The 20,277-nt window shown below is 39.3% G+C and overlaps 1 protein-coding gene across 8 annotated transcripts in view; it reads left to right on the forward strand.

The window, feature by feature from the left end:
* LOC109073638 (plakophilin-4-like) overlaps positions 1-20,277 on the forward strand; it is a 128,740-nt gene that overhangs the window by 75,823 nt on the left and 32,640 nt on the right. For all 8 annotated transcript variants that reach the window (XM_042755118.1, XM_042755123.1, XM_042755120.1 and 5 more), the window contains 2 exons: positions 4,482-4,695; positions 16,598-16,781. In XM_042755118.1, the coding sequence (XP_042611052.1) occupies positions 4,482-4,695; positions 16,598-16,781 (398 nt within the window). The remainder of the gene's footprint in view (positions 1-4,481; positions 4,696-16,597; positions 16,782-20,277) is intronic.

A 20,277-nucleotide genomic window follows, 5' to 3' on the forward strand; every position in this document is an offset into this window, starting at 1 on the left:
CGGGCTAGGCTAACGGCTAACCCACACAAGCCATCTGTCCCCACCATCGTACTGGCTAACGTACGCTCGTTGGACAATAAACTGGACTACATTCGTTTACTACGCTCAACTCAGAGGACTGTAAGAGACTGTTGTGTTTTTGTGTTCACGGAAACATGGCTCAGCGACAGCGTTCCAGATGGCGCTATTCAGCTCGACCAGCTGACGTGCTATCGAGCGGACAGAGCTCTCGTCGCGGGAGGAAAAACCCGCGGCGGCGGGCTTTGTGTTTACATCAATGACGCGTGGTGCCGCGATACTGTTGTGATCAGCAAACACTGCTCAACCCTGGTGGAGTTTATGATTATTAAGTGCCGGCCGTTCTATCTGCCGAGGGAATATACTGCTATACTGCTCATTTCAGTGTACATTCCCCCATTCAACATCACCAGCAACAGGAACGACGCACTTAATGAACTGTACCAACACATCAGTGAGCAGCAGACAGCACACCCGGATGCTTTTCTCATCATAGCTGGGGATTTCAACCATGCTGACCTTAAGAGTGTGTTTCCAAAAATACACCAGCACATCAACTTTCCAACACGAGGTAATAACATTTTGGACTTTGTTTACACCACACAGAGAGGAGCTTACAAAGCCCTCCCCCTCCCCCACCTCGGAGCCTCAGATCACATCACTGTTATGCTAATGCCTGCATACAGACCACTCATTAAAGTCGCCAAACCAGTTTTACAAACAGATTAAAGTGTGGCCAGAAGGATCATCAGAGATTCTTCAGGACTGCTTCAACACAACTGACTGGGACATGTTTAAACAGGCTGCCACATGCAATAACACCACTGACCTCCAGGAGTACTCAGAGACTGTTACTGCCTACATCAATAAGTGTATTGATGATGTAACGATCACAAAAAACTATCACTGTCCGGGCCAACCAGAAGCCATGGATGACGGGGGAGGTCTACAGACTCCTGAAGACACGGAATGCTGCCTTCAGAGCTGGAGATGAGGTGGGCCTGAGAACAGCTAGGGCCAACCTGTCCCGCGGCATCAGAGAGGCTAAGAGACAGCACTCCAGGAGGATAGCTCACCAATTCAGCGACAGCAGAGACACTAGGAGCCTGTGGCAGGGAATACAGACCATTACGGACTACAAGCCCCCACCACGGACCTGTGACAACAACATCTCTCTGCTGAACGAGCTGAACACCTTCTTCGCTCGCTTTGAGCAACAAAAACAGCACCACTGCACAGAAGACTCCACCTCCTCCCGGCGACCAGGTGATGACTCTGACCCCTGACAGTGTGAGGAGATCCTTCAGCAGGATCAATGCCCGCAAAGCTCCGGGTCCTGACAACATCCCTGGGCGTGTACTGAAAGACTGTGCAGCAGAACTCACTGATGTCTTCACAGACATTTTTAACATCTCACTGAGTCAGGCTGTTATTCCCACATGCTTTAAAACTACCACTATCATCCCAGTCCCGAAGAAGCCATCTCCATCCTGCTTCAATGACTACCGTCCTGTTGCACTTACCCCCATCCTCATGAAGTGCTTTGAACGGCTAGTCATGCACCACATCAAGTCTGCCCTCCCCCCCTCCCTGGACCCATTCCAGTTTGCATATCGGTCCAACCGGTCGACCGATGATGCCATCTCCACTGCCGTCCACTCAGCACTCACCCATCTGGAAAAAAAGGACTCTTATGTCAGAATGCTGTTTCATAGACTTCAGTTCAGCATTCAACACAATCATCCCTCAACAGCTCATTCACAAACTGGTCGAGCTGGGGCTCAACACTTCGCTGTGCAACTGGCTGTTGGACTTTCTGACTGGAAGACCTCAGGCAGTACGGGTCGGCAGCAACACATCCAGCACCATCACACTGAACACTGGGGCCCCCCAATGATGTGTGCTGAGCCCCCTCCTCTTCACTCTGCTGACCCATGACTGCACACCCGTCACACAGCTCCAACCTCTTCATTAAGTTTGCGGATGACACGACTGTGGTGGGTCTCATTAGCAAAAGAGATGAGACAAACTACAGGAGCGAGGTGAGCCGCCTGGCCGGGTGGTGCAGTGACAACAATCTCTCTCTGAACGTGGAGAAGACGAAGGAGATAGTTCTAAACTACAAGAAACAACACACTCAGCACGCACATCACACAATAAACCTCCCGAACCTACAAAGAGTGAGCAGCACCAAGTTCCTGGGTGTGCACATCACAGAGGACCTCTCCTGGACCGACAACACTGCAGCACTGGCCAAGAAATCACAGAAGCGTCTCTACTTCCTCCGCAAACTGAGGAGAGCCAGAGCCCCACCCCCCATCATGTACACATTCTACAGAGGCACCATCGAGAGCATCCTGACGAGCTGCATCACTGTGTGGTATGGCGCCTGCAACGCGTCCTGCCGAAAGACTCTACAACGCATAGTGAGAGCAGCTGAGAAGATCATTGGTGTCTCTCTACCCTCCCTCCAGGACATTTATGGAACACCGTCTCACCCGCAAAGCCCTCTGCATCACAGGTGATCCCACTCACCCATCACACAGCTTCTTCAGCCTGCTACCATCAGGGAGGAGACTGCGGAGTCTCCAGGCCAGGACCAGCAGACTGAAGGACAGCTTCATCCACCAGGCTGTCAGGAAGCTGAACTCCCTCCCGAACCTGCCCCCCCTCCCCTCTTCTTCCCCAGGCACCACTGAACTATGAACCCCCCCCCCCCCACACACACACACACACACACTAATTATATGATGACATGCACGAGTCACTTGTGCAGCATTGGTCTGCTCACTCACCGCTCACTCACTACCTCATTCGGCATGGAACTACCTCATCAGTCAGTTAAATAACTGCTCTTGGTCACTTGTCACTTGTCACTTTTAATCAGACTTAAGATATTTTTAATAAGTGATTTTTTTGCACTAAAAAATCTTTTAACTGCACTGTTGTTCACACTTCATTGATTTGCACTATATCTGTCATTTACCTTGCGCTGCTTTATTTAACTTTATTTTTAACTTGTATTTTTATTATATGTCTTTTATATTTTATAAATCCCTTATTGTATAATTGTATATACATTTTATATTTGATCTAGTTATTTTTTTAGGGCTTTAATGTTAATGTTATCTGTATGCACCGGAGACTGAGAGTAACGCAATTTCGATTCTCTGTATGTATGTACTGTACATGTGGAAATTGACAATAAAGCAGACTTGAACTTGAACTTGAACTTGAATATATTGTCAATATAATATACTATTGTGTGAATATACATTTTTATAGGTCTACATATGAGCACCCAGTCTACAGCCAGTGAAGACATCATTTTGGTTTTCCTAATTGTTGTAGTTCTACATTCCATTTGATTTTTCTCTGCACACTGAGCATAAATGTTCATAATATAATGTTTATGAAGGTTTCCAAATAACGAACCAGTAGGCTACAGTTTCAGTCTATGTTATATGTAATCTGATTCATATAATATATACTTCATATATGCCGTCAGTGTAGGATTTGTTACTAATTGCTGTTTTCATTTTTATTCAGAGCCACAAATGTCAACATCAGGCCCATCCTCATCACCATCAACATCAACACCAGTAGAAACACAGGACAGTTTATGGGAACTTTTTGATAATCGTATCCATGAAACCCAGATGATACACAATGCTACAGCTGATGCCACAGTGGAAGTGAAAAAATACCTCCATGATGCGTTTTTGCCCAGAACTCATGATCCCCTAATTTACTGGAAATAGAGAGCAGTAATCTTTCCTCATTTGTATGTCCTTGTTAAAAATATCTTTGCATGCCAGCAATAAGTGTCCCCTGTGAGAGGATTTTTTTCAAAGGCTGGAGAAATTATCTGTAAAAAAAGAAGTAGGCTAAGTCCTTCCACAGCAGAGAAATTAATATTTTTGAATAAAAATCTCTAAAAAAGTGAGACATTGTGGCTTGATTTCTTTTATTAATAATAATTTTCATGACCAAAATAACATTATGCACAGTGAGAAGCCTACAGGTTACAAGCTTCACATATTAGAAAAATACAATAATTATAAAAACGACACATTTTTTAATGGCTCGTTGTCAGGGTTGTTTCAGATCAACACATGCAAGTGACCACTAGGTGTCACCGTTGAGACGGGTGTTGGATTGATTCGAAGCCTCGACACAATATGGCACATTTGCTTCAACTGTTTCATTGCTTCAGGAAGCCTCGATCTGCCCACCACTAGTTATATCAAGATGACAAGAAACCTGTAATTAGTGTGGGCTATGAAATGGATCGCAATACAGAACAGTGGCAGACAAAAGGAAATATTTGGGAAACATGTTTAAAAAATAGCATTTCTGCTTTGTGTCACTAGTTGGAACAGAAATGATAAACTGTACCTCACCTTTAATGCATATTATTTGAGCAACCCCTGAACAAAGTGAAAATCTCTTGTGTTTTGAAGGTGTGTCGTCTGGATGGAATAAAACACCTGGTGGATTTGTTGGATCATAAGGTCCTGGAGGTGCAGCGGTACGCATGCGGAGCCCTGAGGAACCTTGTTTATGGCAGAGCTACAGACGACAACAAGATTGCCGTGAGAAATGCAGGTGGAGTTCCTGCACTGCTTCGCCTGCTGAGAACAACAGTGGACACTGAAGTACGAGAGCTTGTCACAGGTTAGCCATACTGTTGTTACATACGGATATATGTGACCCTGGACCACAAAACCAGTCTTAAGTGGCTGGGGTATATTTTTAGCCATAGCCAAAAAAACATTGTATGGGTCAAAATTATCGATTTTTCTTTTATGCCAAAAATAATTCCATGAAGATATTTTGTAAATTTCCTACAGTAAATATATCAAAACTTAATTTTTTATTAGTAATATGCATTGTTAAGAATTCATTTGGATAACTTCAAAGGCAATTTTCTCAGTATTTTGATATTTTTGCACCCTAAGATTCCAGATTTTCAGATAGTTTTATCTCGGCCAAATATTGTCCTATCCTAATAAACCATACATCAATGGAAAACTTATTTATTCAGCTTTCAGATGATGTATAAATCTCAATTTCGAAAAATTGACACTTAAGACTGGTTTGTGGTCCAGGGTCACATATGTGTATAGCTTGTCTCTTTATGTACAGTATGCATTCTATCAATACACACACATTTTCCTGAATGTATCTGTAGAAAATGCATAACATGTTCAGTCTATAATTTTTTTAATAAAATGATACTTTAAATATGAAACTAAAACTGCCAGTTGGTGATGGCAAGTCACCACAGATCTTAATGTTTCAAATGTCATGTGTCATGATTTGTTCAAATGGCTGGTTAATTCAGGAATGAAGCAAAGGACTGTCTTTATGATTGGACAGTTCATAGACTGTAAAAAAAAAAAACTAATAGATGGACGACTCATCTCCACTTGCTTCCACTATAGAAAAGTGAAGCCAAAACATCCCAGTATGGCCGCTGTCATCTTGGGAAAATGATGTCATTTGGAGCCTGTGCAGTAGTGTCCGCCCAAACTCCTGCAGACCTAATCGCAAGCAATCACAATCACCCTGTTTTTATAGCATCAAATAATGAAATATTGATGGATTGTAGCGTCAAAGAAGACAAGTTAAGAATACAAGTGCTAAACCATTTATGGTCTTTTTAATGGACTTCAGTAGCAATATTTTGTGATCGGTACAGAACTTAATAGGTAGCTAGTGTAGAGAATGTAAAATTGGGGTAATGTGATCATGTTTTCTTGATCTGGTGACTCTGTCAGCTTAATTTTTGACTACCTGTAGCTTGTTTATTGAAGATTTAGTACAACCACCTAGTGGTGCATTAACAATAATGCTGTCTAGAGGTCATGAATGCATGAATTGTATGGGATCAGAATCCCGCCAAATGTATTGCAGTCATAGATCGAAAAATAATAAGCATAAATAAAATATTTAAAAACACATGTAAAATAATAACGCACAAAACTGAAAAACAAATGCAATTTTTTTTTTAAAATAACAAACAACACGGTCATTGATCGAAAAATAATAAGCCTGAATCAAAAATGTAAACACATTTAAAATTATATTGCACAAAACTGAAACATGAATTTAAAATTTTCCAAATCGCAAACAAAATCAGGTTTCCTGCTCATATGTTATTTTTTTGTATGCTTATGGTCTTTTCCTCTTTGCTCTTGTTTCCATGTTCTGCGCTTGCGTTTCTAAATGTTGCAGTTAGAGTTTCATGTAAATCAGGGCGGGCTTCAGCGTCACCATTGGGCCACAAGTTCTAGATTGACAGCTGCTTCTCTAGCCAATCAGTCCAAGGGGGAGTTGACGTCACTCCAATGCGACTAGTGGCTGCTGTGGCAGGTGTGTGAAGCTGGATAACCAGCATCAGCAGGCAAATCCCGGACGATCTCAGGTAATTAGCCATAAATATTTTGTTTCATGGAGCAGCATTTACTACACAGAGCCGTTATGCTGCTCCATGTGAAAGCGCGCAGGTGATGGAGAATTACCGCTGCAAATACAGTATTTTATGTGTTATATTTATGGTTGTAGCTTGAAGGGATACAGCTACAGGAAACCAACATTAAATATTTTTTTCTTACAATTAGATTGTGTTTTTTATTAAAGTTTACACCTACCCCAACCCTAAACCTACCCTTACAGTAATGCATATACATTACAAATCATTGTTTAGCACGAGAAAAAGGACGCGATATTGATGTGCGCATGTGCAGTAAACCCTGGTAGGAAATGTCAGGACACCGCCTTTACTGACGCGCATATCGCGTGCAATTTATCGTGCAGCCCTACAATGCCTAAAATATAAAGTATTGCTTACTAAACCAAACTAACAAGACACCTGTTAACGAGCTAGATCGGCCTAGTCAGACTACATAGAGCTTGCAGAAAAGATCATAACACACAAAGTGAATGTTTCCGTCACCCATTAACAAAATATTTATGGCTAATTACCTGAGATCGTCCAGGATTTGCCTTCTGATACTGGTTATCCATTCTCACACTAGATCTTCACACTGTTAATCACGGGATTGGGACGGGACAGGAAAAAAATGTCAGCGGGAGTGGGCAGGACCGGGAATCGTAATAACACTTTGATCCCCAACTTTATACACAAATATAGCCTACCTTTAAAATAAACTATAAACTGTAGGCTTATATTTTAACTTTGAACTCAATTCTACTTCCCCTGTGTCTTTATGTTCTCCTCCTGTCTGCTTTGGTGTGGCTGGTTCAGTGAATGACCTGCGCGTGAAGGACAGACCGTTAATGGCTGGACTATGTGGTAATACAGTAGCCTCCATCGGGCAGGACATCCAAAAGCCCAGCTATCATTCATAGACCTCAAATATAGCTTTTCATCTAAAAGATGTATGTAGTCACAACTTTACATGGCCGCTCAATCTAATGTTAACCCACAGAAATGTGCGCTATTGAAGTGTGTGCGCAAACTGAACAGCAGCGCGCTCACAGCAGGACAGATAGGCACCGGCAGGGGTGCTGCTAAGGATTTTGGGCCCCATGAAAAGAATCTTGACAGGGCCCCCAACACAGCTGAGAGTTTTTTCATATTAATTTACATAAAATCATGCGCTTTTATGGTATTTTGACTATCATTCTCATATATTTAAGGTCAATCAGACAATTGAACTCCATCCCATGTCCACACCCGTAATTTGTCCTTTGTAATACTGCACTACTTCAGTACTGTATAATGTATATACTGTGCATAGCTGTACATGTGTCATATAGTGTATTCACATATATTTATATTTGTATGAATGTACTGTACATATTTGTACTGTACACTGGCAATGACAATAAAGTTAATCTAATCTAACCTAATATTTTTAACATGACAGTTGAAATGTAACGGAAACACTGAGCACTCTTAAAACAATGAAATGTATTTATATTTATACCGCAACATTTAAACTTATGGTAATTATCTTTAACACTAGAATGAACAAGGCATCATTTTGACCGTTTTGAAATTTGCATAGTCAATAACTTTGTCTAAATAAATCACAAAGCCTTGGTGTTCCCTGACTTTTCCTAAAACTACATGAATTTTCATTAAAACTAGTTTAAATATTTATTGTGTGAATAAACATTTACATTACATTTACATTTAATCATTTAGCAGACGCTTTCATCCAAAGCGACTTACAAATGAGAACAGTAGAAACAATCAGATCAACGAGAAAACAACAACGGTATACAAGTGCTATGACAAGTCTCAGTTAGTCTAGTACCGAACACGTAGCCAGGGTTTTTTTTTTTTTTTTTTTTTTTTTTTTTTGGGAATATGATAGAAAAGAAAAAGAAAAAAAGGAAAGTACTAGTATTAGTTGGTTAAGTGCAGGCGAAAAAGATGAGTCTTTAGATGTTTTTTTGAAAATGAGTAAGACTCAGCTGTTCGAATTGAGATCGGGAGGTCATTCCACCAGCTGGGAGCAGTCCAGGAAAAAGTCCGTGAGAGTGATTTTGAACCTCTTTGGGATGGCACCACAAGGCGTCGTTCACTTGCAGAGCGCAAACATCTGGAGGGTGCATAAGATTGAACTAGTGAGTTTAGGTAAGTTGGCGCCGTGCCAGTGGTTGTTTTGTAGGCAAGCATCAGTACCTTGAATTTGATGCGAGCGGCTACTGGTAGCCAGTGTAACCTGATGAGGAGAGGAGTAACATGGGCTGTTTTCGGCTCATTGAAGACAACCCTCGCTGCTGCATTCTGGATCAGTTGTAGAGGCTTGATAGTACATGCAGGAAGGCCCGCCAGGAGAGCATTGCAATAGTCCAGTCTGGAGAGAACAAGAGCTTGGACAAGAAGTTGGGTGGATTGCTCTGACAGGAAGGGTCTAATCTTCCTAATGTTGAATAAGGCAAATCTACAGGACCGGGTCGTTGTAGCAATATGGTCTGTGAAGCTTAACTGATGATCCATCACAACTCCTAGGTTTCTGGCTGTCCTGGAAGGAGTTATGGTTGAACATATGGTTGAACAGAAATATAATCATTTCTACCTATAACGTCCACAGGCAGTCATTTTGCGCTGTTTAAATTGAGTTTTGCCGACGGTCTGGATCAGATAATGTGAAAGTATTATGTGAAGATGGTTGGCAGAGATGAATCATGCTGTATTTGACAATATAGGGGACATTGTAGTAATACAACTCCACATCATCTTCAAGAGATGCACTGAAACCTCACAAACAGCTGATAGTAGTTTGTACAGTAGCTGGCAGAGGATTTTTATCAGAGTTCATGAAGTTAGACTGCTTGCAAGACAGGTGCAACAGCGTGGACCGCAGCAGGGTGCTGAAAGTGGGCGCCGCCTCATACAAAGATGCCGACACCGGCTGCATGTGAGGCAAAGCCGTGCACCCGCTGCACCCCTGCTCTATCGAAACGTGCTAACTTATCGAAAAATGCTACCGTAGAGACCTAGGGCCTCATGTACAAAGCGTGCGTACGCACAGAAAAGTGCCGTAGGCTACGATCATTGTCACGGGCGGTCCACTAACAATTTAGGCCTACTAACAAACCCACCTTTTCTTGTGAAATATTGGGTAACATTTCACTTCACTTCTCTTATTTTTTTTCTCTTTCCGTTTTTGACTTCCAGATTTTGAGGCATTTTCACATCCTCTGTCAAGTTGAATCTGGCGGCGCTATAAGTGAAGTCAAGCTGTTTGTGTTGCCTTGGTTACTGGATACAATTTGGGTGGACTGAACCATTTTATGATAATCGAGAGGGGGAGAGGGGCCCACGGACGTTTGTGTTTCCTAAACAAATAATTTTTTTTGACACCAGGAAACAGCAAATAGAATAATTTAAAGTTAATAATTTTTACTATCAATTTTTTTTTTAGCACCACAATTTTATTGGGGGCTTCTCTGGGCCCCCTCTTAGTCATGGGCCCCGAGAATCGTCATCGTTTACCCCCCCTTTACAGCGCCCCAGGGCACCGGTGCTCTCATTGGCTCTTAAAATACTCCGTAATCTTTGTTCATACAGATAAAAGTAATAAATCTTTCGAATCCCTATACGTTCATTTGTGTGCAATTAGAATAACAACGGAACGTGCTTCTGTAAAATAATAAAAGCAAACGATGCGGTTTCTGTCGTCTCGGTCATGTGAACTTGAGCGAGAAACTTCGAAACTGTGTATGAAAAATAAATCTATAGACAGTGAAATGTCTACGCTCAAATGAAATAAAATAAATAAAATAGAAAACGTGTGTGTTAGCATGGATGTTTTACATTAAATTTAATGTGTGTGCAATGCACATTGTGCATTAAGATGGCTTTCAGTTCAATAAAATAACAAAAAAACTACATTTTACTACAATTTTTATTTAACTAAAGTGGGCATGCTGTGATCTGTACTGTATTTTATTTTTATTTTTTTTGTGACAGATTCCGGCCAAAAAGAAATACAACATAGTGGGAGGGAACGTGAGTCATTCTTCCGGGATTGGGATGGGATTTCCCCCCAGTTTTTTTTGTGGGATTGGGACGGGACGGTTTTTTTTTTGCGGGAGTGGGACAGGAGAGATTTGAAAATCCACTACCGTGTCACCCTCTACTTCACACCAGAGCATGTGAGCGGAGGGGAGCGGTGAGAATCTCCGCTCATCGCTCACGGAACTGTTCACCCCTCCGCTCCCCCGCTCAAAGCTACATCAGGCCGCTCCGCTCATTATCGCTCAGCGCTCAACGCAGTTTGCTTCGCGCTCCACTCAAATCGCCCCCCCGCTCGCTCCAAAAAAGAAAAAAAATCTATATATGACTTTTAGCTTAGACCGCAGCCTTACCTCCTAATGAACTAATGAGCAACAACAACATTTTTCAAATAGAAATGTTTTATTTCAAATTACAAATTAGTCACAAAAATTCCTGTAAAATTAAACGAATAAATGGGCCTAATAATATAAATAAAAATTATATAAACAAAAATATACATAAACGTTTTAAAAGTAAATTAACTATTAGGCCAACATTCTTATAAATGAACTTTTGCGCAGCGCGCAGGATTAAAATTTAAATTGGCTTATATAAATTGTACGAAAAAAAAAACTGCTGTAAAATTAAACGAATAAATGGGCCTAATAATATAAATAAAAATTATATAAACAAAAATATACATAAACGTTTTAAAAGTAAATTAACTTTTAGGCCAACATTCTTATAACCGAACTTTTGCGCAGCGCACAGGATTAAAATTTGAATTGGCTTATATCAATTGTATAAAAAAAAAAAAATGCTGTAAAATTAAACGAATTAATGGGCCTAATTATATAAATAAAAATTATATAAACAAAAATATACATAAACGTTTTAAAAGTAAATTAACTATTAGGCCAACATTCTTATAAATGAACTTTTGCGCAGCGCACAGGATTAAATTTTAAATTGGCTTATATCAATTGTATAAAAAAAAAAAAATGCTGTAAAATTAAACGAATTAATGGGCCTAATTATATAAATAAATCACTGTTAGTTCGTTTTTTAATAGTACACCTGTATGATTTCTCGTTTTCTTTTTTGAAGTACTTTTTGAACTCCATTATTGAGCCAAGTTTTGAATGAAAATAGTCTGTTGATGACAGTAAAAGACAGATGGATTCTGGGTCAGGCTTGACTGAGCATGCTTCAGACTCGTGGTGAGCTGAGCGAAATAGGAGCAGGAAATAGAGCGACGCTCCGTCCTTTTAAAAATGCCGCTCTGCGCTAAGACCCGCCCGCTCGCGCTTCCCGCTCGCTCCCGCTCCACTCCGCTCACTGCTTCACACACCTGCCACCACAGCAGCCACGAGTCGCATCGGAGTGACGTCAACTCCCCCTTGGACTGATTGGCTAGAGGAGCAACTGTCAATCTAGAACTTGTGGCCCAATGGTGACGCTGAAGCCCGCCCTGATTTACATGAAACTCTAACTGCAACATTTAGAAATGCAAGCGCAGAACGTGGAAACAAGAGCAAAGGGGAAAAGATCATAAGCACACAAAAAAATAACATATGAGCAGGAAACCTGATTTTGTTTGCGATTTGGAAAATTTTGAATTCATGTTTCAGTTTTGTGCAATATAATTTTAAATGTGTTTACATTTTTGATTCACGCTTATTATTTTTCGATCAATGACCGCGTTGTTTGTTATTTAAAAAAAAATTGCATTTGTTTTTCAGTTTTGTGCGTTATTATTTTACATGTGTTTTTAAATATTTTATTTATGCTTATTATTTTTCGATCTATGACTGCAATACATTTGGCGGGATTCTGATCCCATAGAATTGGCTTCTCTGCATCAGAAACTGGTAACATGTTCCGGATCTTGGCGATGTTTCTAATGTGAAAGAAGACTGTTTGCAGTCTAATAAAACACCCAAGTTTTTGACTGTCGAGGAAGAAGTAACAGTACGTGCTCTAGATGCAAATTGTATTATAAGAGATTCTGTGTACAGGTTTTTGGTCCAATAAGTAATATCTCTGTCTTATGAAGTCATAAAGTCCACTTTGCTGCTGATTTTTTTTTTTCTAAGAACCTGGCCTTCAGTCAACCAAAGAGCAGTCATTTCACCCCTCTTATTCTCTTTCCATTAGATGCGTGCACCTGCCCTCACCAAATTTAAGGCTTTGATGCTGACATATAGGACAGCTTTATTAGTCTGGGGCCTTGTCTAAACTTTCTCCTTCAGACTTGTACTTCTTTCTGCTCCAATCTCGTACAGGATCAAGTTCAAATCTGCCTTGTCACTAACGTCAACTTGTCCCTATTAACTATTATTAGTATTATAACTAGTATTAGTAAACTGCTTAATATCAGCTAACTCTTTATTGTGATGGTCTCCCAACAGACATTCCACTGACTATAAGTAACTTTGCAAGTACATGTCAACTTATTCTAACCTTAATCCTACCAGTCTACTTATACTCTACTAACACTCTAATGAGACTTAGTAGATCGAGGAGAACTGGCCCCCCGACTGAGCCTGGTTTCTCCCAAGGTTTTTTTTCACCATTTCTGTCACCGATTTAGTTTTTGGTTCCTTGCCACTGTCGCCTTTGGCTTGCTTAGTTGGGGATGCTTGACTGATTGCACAGACACTATTGCAAGAGAACTGAACTGGATGATGGCATCACTGAATCATCAATGAACTGACTTTAGCTGGAAAAATGACTCTTTGTTATTGTTCTCTTGCATTATTGACAACCTATTTTCCTGTTTGCCACTGTAAAGCTGCATTGACAGTAGGGATGGGTCACGATTTTTGAATATTTGATTAGTCGATTTAATTACAGAATATCGATTAGGCTGTGCGATTATTTTCTATGGATGTGAACCGTTCCCGAGCGCGTCTGACCCCCAAAGCCCGGTTTGGTTGACTAATGTGATCGCTCCGTGCCGCTCAGTTTAATTAGGGTGCGGTACGCATGCAGTGCGAGCGCTAACCGCACCTGAGCAGGGAACTACTGATACGTGCAGCATGATTACATGAAGATTTCTGTGTGGCAAACGCAATAGATCTATAAAGCAATATGTTGTGAGAGGGTCTTCTGTGTCACTGCGTCCCAAACAACTCAAAATAATAAACCACAACGTTAACAAAACGATGCGCACCACTGTGCTGAGCGAGAAACTTACCATTTCCCACGTATTGAGTTGTGATTACGAGCTAGCTGCATTAAAATGATTTGTTATTTGTTGAAAGAATAAAATGTAATATTCCACTGGTTGATAACCATAAACATTTACTGCCCATATATATAAAAAAAAAAATTGACTGTTATGTTGATTTTTTTGAAGTAAATAACGTTATGTGACTATTCACAAGCTTTTAATTATGGTATAAATGCTTGGAAATAATATGTAACATTTTAATCGCAATAAGCTTTGGGCTTTGATACTTTTTATTATAACACAAAGCCTCAGCCTTCTGTCAATTTTAAGATAAAATACAAACAATAAATGTTTTTTACGCTCTTTAATTTTTAGTGAGATATTTGCCTCCTTTCAATCGGCATGTGAATCAATTATTTTCCTGTTTAATATTTACAGCACGAAATAAAAACTAATAAATATTTGAGTGCATGTTGAAAAAAAACAGAACAATTTAATACAAACGAGTGTCTCAAGAAATAAATCAATTTTAGTTTAAAAAATCATCAGTAAGCCTATTGCTGTTTTTCATGTTAAATGTGAAGAATGACAGGTGCTACATACTTTTTTTTTTTAATACATTTTTAGAGTATACAGGTGTAATATATTCACTTTTACTTCACGCAATGTAACATGATTTTATTATCGTAATTTTTACTTTATTCTTAAAATATTATGATGCTAATCTTATTAATTACATTTTTTTTTTTAGAAGGATAAACTGATCAAAAATGCTCAACTCGCTGTCTTGCGCTGGCCCCTTTGTAGGCTACTTGAATTTAGGCTACTTGAAACTTGAATTTAACAAACATAAAATATTCCAATCATATTTCTGAATTAAATGAATAAAGAATCGAAACGAAATATGACCACTTTGCCATTAAAACCAAAACTAAACTATTATAGTGGCTGCAATAGCAGCTGTGAAATGAGGACAGCGACACGGGCTCGGGTCGGATTTGGGCAGAGATTTCTGATTAGCCCCGGGCTGGGCCGTGTTAGGCTCTATATTAGTTCCCTCGTTTCAATTAAAAGCTCCCCCTCGGATTGGCGGGCCCATATAAGTACTACCTACTTTTTTCATGGGAGGTAGCAAATCTAACAGGGTAGCAAAGATCGACAGAACACCGGCCCGGAGCGTGAAGTGCAGTGTGAGTACAGGCCAGCGATGGAAGAGGGACAACGCCAGAGGGTGGTGCCGCCAATAACTCACAATAACTCAACAGATTGTGCTCCCGTCTTGCACATCCCTAATTGACAGTATTGTATAAAGTGATATACAAATAAAGGTGACTTGACTTGCATTGACACTCTGTGTTGATAAATCAGCCCTTTTATTGGAAAGGGCAGATATATTGATACTCGAAACCACAATCAGCAATGCAGTGATTGGCTGGCAGAAAGACAGCATTGTAATGACATTGTATAATAAAGATCAAGGAAACAGCCTAGCCAGCAAAATGACAATACAATTTCTAATGCATTAAAAGATAAAAGATATAACCGTTTTTATTAACTGATTTATTTATTTCTAGAATTTGTACAGGATTTGCATTTTTTCAATGTCAAGAGTATTGTATTGAGCAATTTATTTAATTTTGAAGTGGATTTGTTATACGTGACAGCTTTAATTAAAGTTTATTATACTACGGGGTAGTTGAATCCGATTAACTAACGAACGTTCAGAGATGTGTGATTATTTTCTGGGAAACGCATGGCGAACGTAGTTTCAGGCAGCTATCTTGACCGCATTACAGTTCCATATTACTTTGCATAGTAAAACTGTAATAACGGAAATTACAGGAATAACAAAAACAACAACATGACAGATGATTTTTCCGAAAGTAAATACACATGACATTTCTCACTAGTGAGGTAATAACAGCTGCTGAGACGCTGCTGCAGAACACTGTCGAGGGATGCACAGAGGTAGCCTAATTCACACAAGCTCTCTCTCTCTCTCTGTGTGTGTGTCTCTGTCTCTCTCTGTCTCTTTCTAATAACTTAATTAATAACTGCATTAGAATGCTATCAACGGCTCAAGCCTCCATTACCAGCTTTAAAATGAAGTTTTGGAACCAGCAAAAGAGACATTGAATGAGATGCGGAAGAAATAGTCCTACTCACAATAGCGATTTAAGTACAAAAACTGGACACCCGAGGTGTGCATTATTTTTCTAATAATTCAACGGCGCGTCGTCAATTACTCCTTACATAATCCATAAGAATCATAACTGACTGCGTTTAAATTGATTGTGCATCATAAAAGCATTTTGAGATTTAAGAAGTGATCTGCATCTCCTGCGATGCATCAAAGTGTCACCCGCATAAAAACACACCATTCAAATTAACACACGACATACTGTACGAAATGTGTGTATGACTGCAAAAACAAATTACATTCATTGTATGTTTTGGGTTTTGGTTATATGTTACAGCTATGCATATCCATTCTCTGAAAGATGCTGGGCTAAAACAGACCCCCTATGGTCAGCTAAGACCATAATGCATGCCTAAACGACTAGTTGGCCTGTGGTCTCTCTAAATGAGCCTGATATCTTCAAGGATTCTTTTTTTCTCCACTACTTTCTAATAGAGAATTTGCTCCTTGCCACTGTCACCCTTTGGCTTGCTCAGTTGGGGTCTTTGATGTTCAGAAAATTACAGGACAGATTTCAGTATGTAAATGTTTTTGATTTAATTGGTACACAAAAGACAGTGAATGTAGTTGTTGTTTTTTACACAAAGACCTGCTTTCAGTTTTGTGACACAGAGTTAATGACCATAGTAACTAAAATTTATGGCGAGGCAGATTATTGATAGACAGATTTGCGTGTGATTGTTCTGGAACATCATACATGTGAACTGCTTTCTGTGTGTAGGTGTGTTATGGAATCTGTCTTCGTGTGATGCAGTGAAGACGACAATCATCCGTGATGCCTTAAGCAGCATGACCAACACAGTAATCATCCCTCACTCGGGCTGGAGCAGCACTGACTTTCACGATGAGCACAAACTCAAGCTGCACTCCTCTGTCGTGCTCCGCAACACCACTGGCTGTCTCAGGTAACAGCAGCACATCACAGCAACACTTCATGGACGACAAGTACAGTATGGAGTCAGAATAGTTTTAATTCATATTCACAAACCATTATTTATGAATGTGTAACTTAACCCTCTAAGTGCAAAAGTCGCAAAATTGCAACAAGACGTCATACTTAGTAAAACAGACTGTAGCTCCTGATATGGTGTAATATCTCATTTGTATTCCCTAGCACTAGATGGCAGACATGTAGTACTTTGATTCTAGACCAACATTACGTCATGTTCCTATTCAAAGTGTTCGAGGAAATAGCAGAGCAAGTGAGCTATCGTGTCATTGATGTGGAAGCAGTTCAGTTCATAGTGTGCGAGTAAATGGTGATTATTGTGAGAGAAAACCGCCAAATGGCTAACAAAAAGTTGTACCGTGAGGATGTGTTGCAAATGTTATTTGCCGATTCTGACGAAGCACAAACAAGTGATCATTTTCGATCCTTTACCCAACGAGGATGTGGGTGGCAGGGGCGAACGTGGTTGTAGTGTCCATAGGAGAGCTGTTGCTGATCGTGCACGCTCTAAGGGCCGCCGGCTGACAGTACAGTTGCAGTCAGTGAGTAGGTGCGCTGTGCCATGCAATGAGAGGTACCATACTCTCAAGAACTATAAATGGTGTCACCTAGATATCTGATTGTGCAGATGGCTAGTCAACTGATCAAAAAATAGGCACATTAATTTTACTATGGCACAGTAATATAGTAATAATTTACTACTTTTTCCTGTTTTCCTGTTTTGTTTGTTTGTTTTTTCTTTTTTTCCTGATAAATTTGGAATGAGAATAAAAAGACAAAAAACAAACAAACAAAAACAAACCTGGCAAATAAGTTCAAACATCCATTCAATATCTATTATTTCCTGAATATTACTGATGAATGATCAAAAAGTAGGCTACTGTCCACATGCATTTTACTATATAGTGTAGTAATATAGTAATAATTTAGTACTTTCTCCTGTTTTATTGTTGGCTTCCTCTTTTCTGATCATTTGGAATAAGGATAAAAAGACACACACACACACACAAAAAAAAAAAAAAACATGCAAATAAGTTCAAACATCAATTCAATATCTACTATTTGCTGAATATTCTGAAATTCGAGATGGCCGCCTCATGATGACGTCATAATATGCAAATTATAGATGAGTATATTTACGCCCACACATAAACTTTCGGTCATGCCCAACATTTTTCTAATTCACAGTAGATCTCTATCTTTAAGCCCTTTTCAAGCCACAAGCTTTTGAAATCTTGATGTCAAAATACAGCATTTTTTTCCCAAAACCCTGGCGCTTAAAGGGTTATTTCACATTCACTAAATGATTGGGTTATCTGAACTGATGAAGGGGAATAAAGTGGGAAGTAAAAAAACATACAAAATACAAAAATACAGTATTATAAATTACCTTTTTTGTAAATTTTATTATCAATAAAAAAACATGTTGATCTGATGAGATCTAGAAGAAAGTCAGCATATTGGACTGGATGCCCCTTTTCATATTCTTAGTTTATTTATATACTTAAAGCCACGTTTCAGCAACTGTATCCATCATGAAAGTGAGTGAGGATCAGGGGCATTCAAGTTCCAAAATTACAAAAAAATGCATGATAACGTATCAGCATGAAAGCATCATAAAAGTAGTCCATGCAAGTTATGTACTGTTTTCTGAAGTACGTCTGAAGCCAGAAAATGTATTTAAAAAAATTACTTTACAAAAGAAGCCAGACCCTCTCCTGTGACACTTAAAATTTACTGTAGCTCATGAGCATTTTCATTTATCTGAATCATCTTCAAGATGGCTGGAATTAACCTGTGACGGATTCAATCTGTTGGACTTGATTTGGAAAGGCACACAACTGTCTATTATAATGTCTGGCAGAATAACCCTGTGGATCATTCCAACTGGGGGTTGTAAACCCTCACCCTCACTGATGAATCAAACTGTAAAGGCTGATTTATACTTCCTACAGATTCTTTTTGTTTTAAATAATTGTGAATGGTACATACAGTAAGGCAGATATTGTAAAAATGTCACACAAAGTGAGTCAGTCTTGTAACTAGCAACATTCTACAACCAGTAGAACATGTAAATAAATGCTTTTGGTGAATTACTGTAGTTTTTTAAGATATTTGTGTACTGTACATACCTTAAGGGAGATATTGGCAAAATCTAACCTATAATAAGTTAGTCGTGTATCTAGCAACATAATACAACCATTGGAACATAAAAAAAAAAATTCCAGGGATCTTTAAATGTAAATAATTGTACTGTACAGATATGAAGGAAGGTATTGGCAAAATCTCACCTGTAGTAAATCAATATGAGCAGTACGAGCTTTACGATTTAACAGTATTATTTTAAATGTTAAAAGTCATTTTAATTGAAATACATTGGACGTTTTAACCCAGTCGGTGGAGTTGTCAGACGATCCCTTGGGTGCGATAGCGCATCAATGCTTTCTCCTGTTTTGAACTCCTGTTTTTATGTCAATATAAAGTGGTTGCCTATTGTTAAAACTAATCGTGGTGTTGATATCTTTGTAGGACTGTTGAACCTATAGATCAGTGGTAAGGGAAAGCAATTATAAAGTAAATGCAGCGCGCTGAGTTCTGACCTCATTTACTTGCCTGTATATAGTTTGCATAATCATCAATAAAGTGTATTCTGAGATCTGAGGTCTTATATCACTGTATTAGTGCACTGCCGCGTTACGCGTGTTGGGGAATCCTGGAGTGTGACGTATGAGGGGAACCCCAGTATTACAGCACAGCTTCACACAAGCTATGATACAAGTAAAGGAAACTAAGCAACCGAAAGCAATATATGTCTTCCTCAGATGTAATGTTAGTTCTGTACATCATTGGGTAAAATAGCATTATGATCTTCTTTGTAGTAGAGAAAGCTGCTTACATGTAGGCTACAGGAAACAGTGAAGGTGTTGAATTAAACATACACACAATCAGCTTTTCCACATATTTATACTGGCCCAGATAATCAAAACTTCTACTTAGCGCTTGCTCCATTTCTGCAAATCAGTTTTTGTGAGTGCATGACTTAATCCACCTGTTGCTTTGGTCTTCATCAACAGCCGCTTGCGCCACCTGCTGGTGAGAGACTGACAGCAGCTGGAGATCATGCATCGGTGCTCTACTGCTATCCCTGCAGCTCTTGTGCAGATTTTCTGTCGAATTTTAACCACTGATTTTGTGGAAGCGAATTTGGAAAGTGACATAAAATCGACCGAAATTTGCCTGTCAAATATTATACATTGTATTTTTAAACAGATTGAATATTTTGGAAGGGAATTCTGGAAGGTGAATATTAATTAATTTTGAATTATGAACATGCATGTGAAATATTTTGAATTGAAATATTCACAGTTTAAATAAACAACTATGTTAAATTTCAGGACCTAAAAATGCAAGCCCTGAAAATACAAGGCATTATTCAATGTGCTTTTTTGTTT

Source organism: Cyprinus carpio, unplaced genomic scaffold (assembly GCF_018340385.1).
Source record: "Cyprinus carpio isolate SPL01 unplaced genomic scaffold, ASM1834038v1 S000006643, whole genome shotgun sequence".
NCBI lineage: Eukaryota > Metazoa > Chordata > Actinopteri > Cypriniformes > Cyprinidae > Cyprinus > Cyprinus carpio.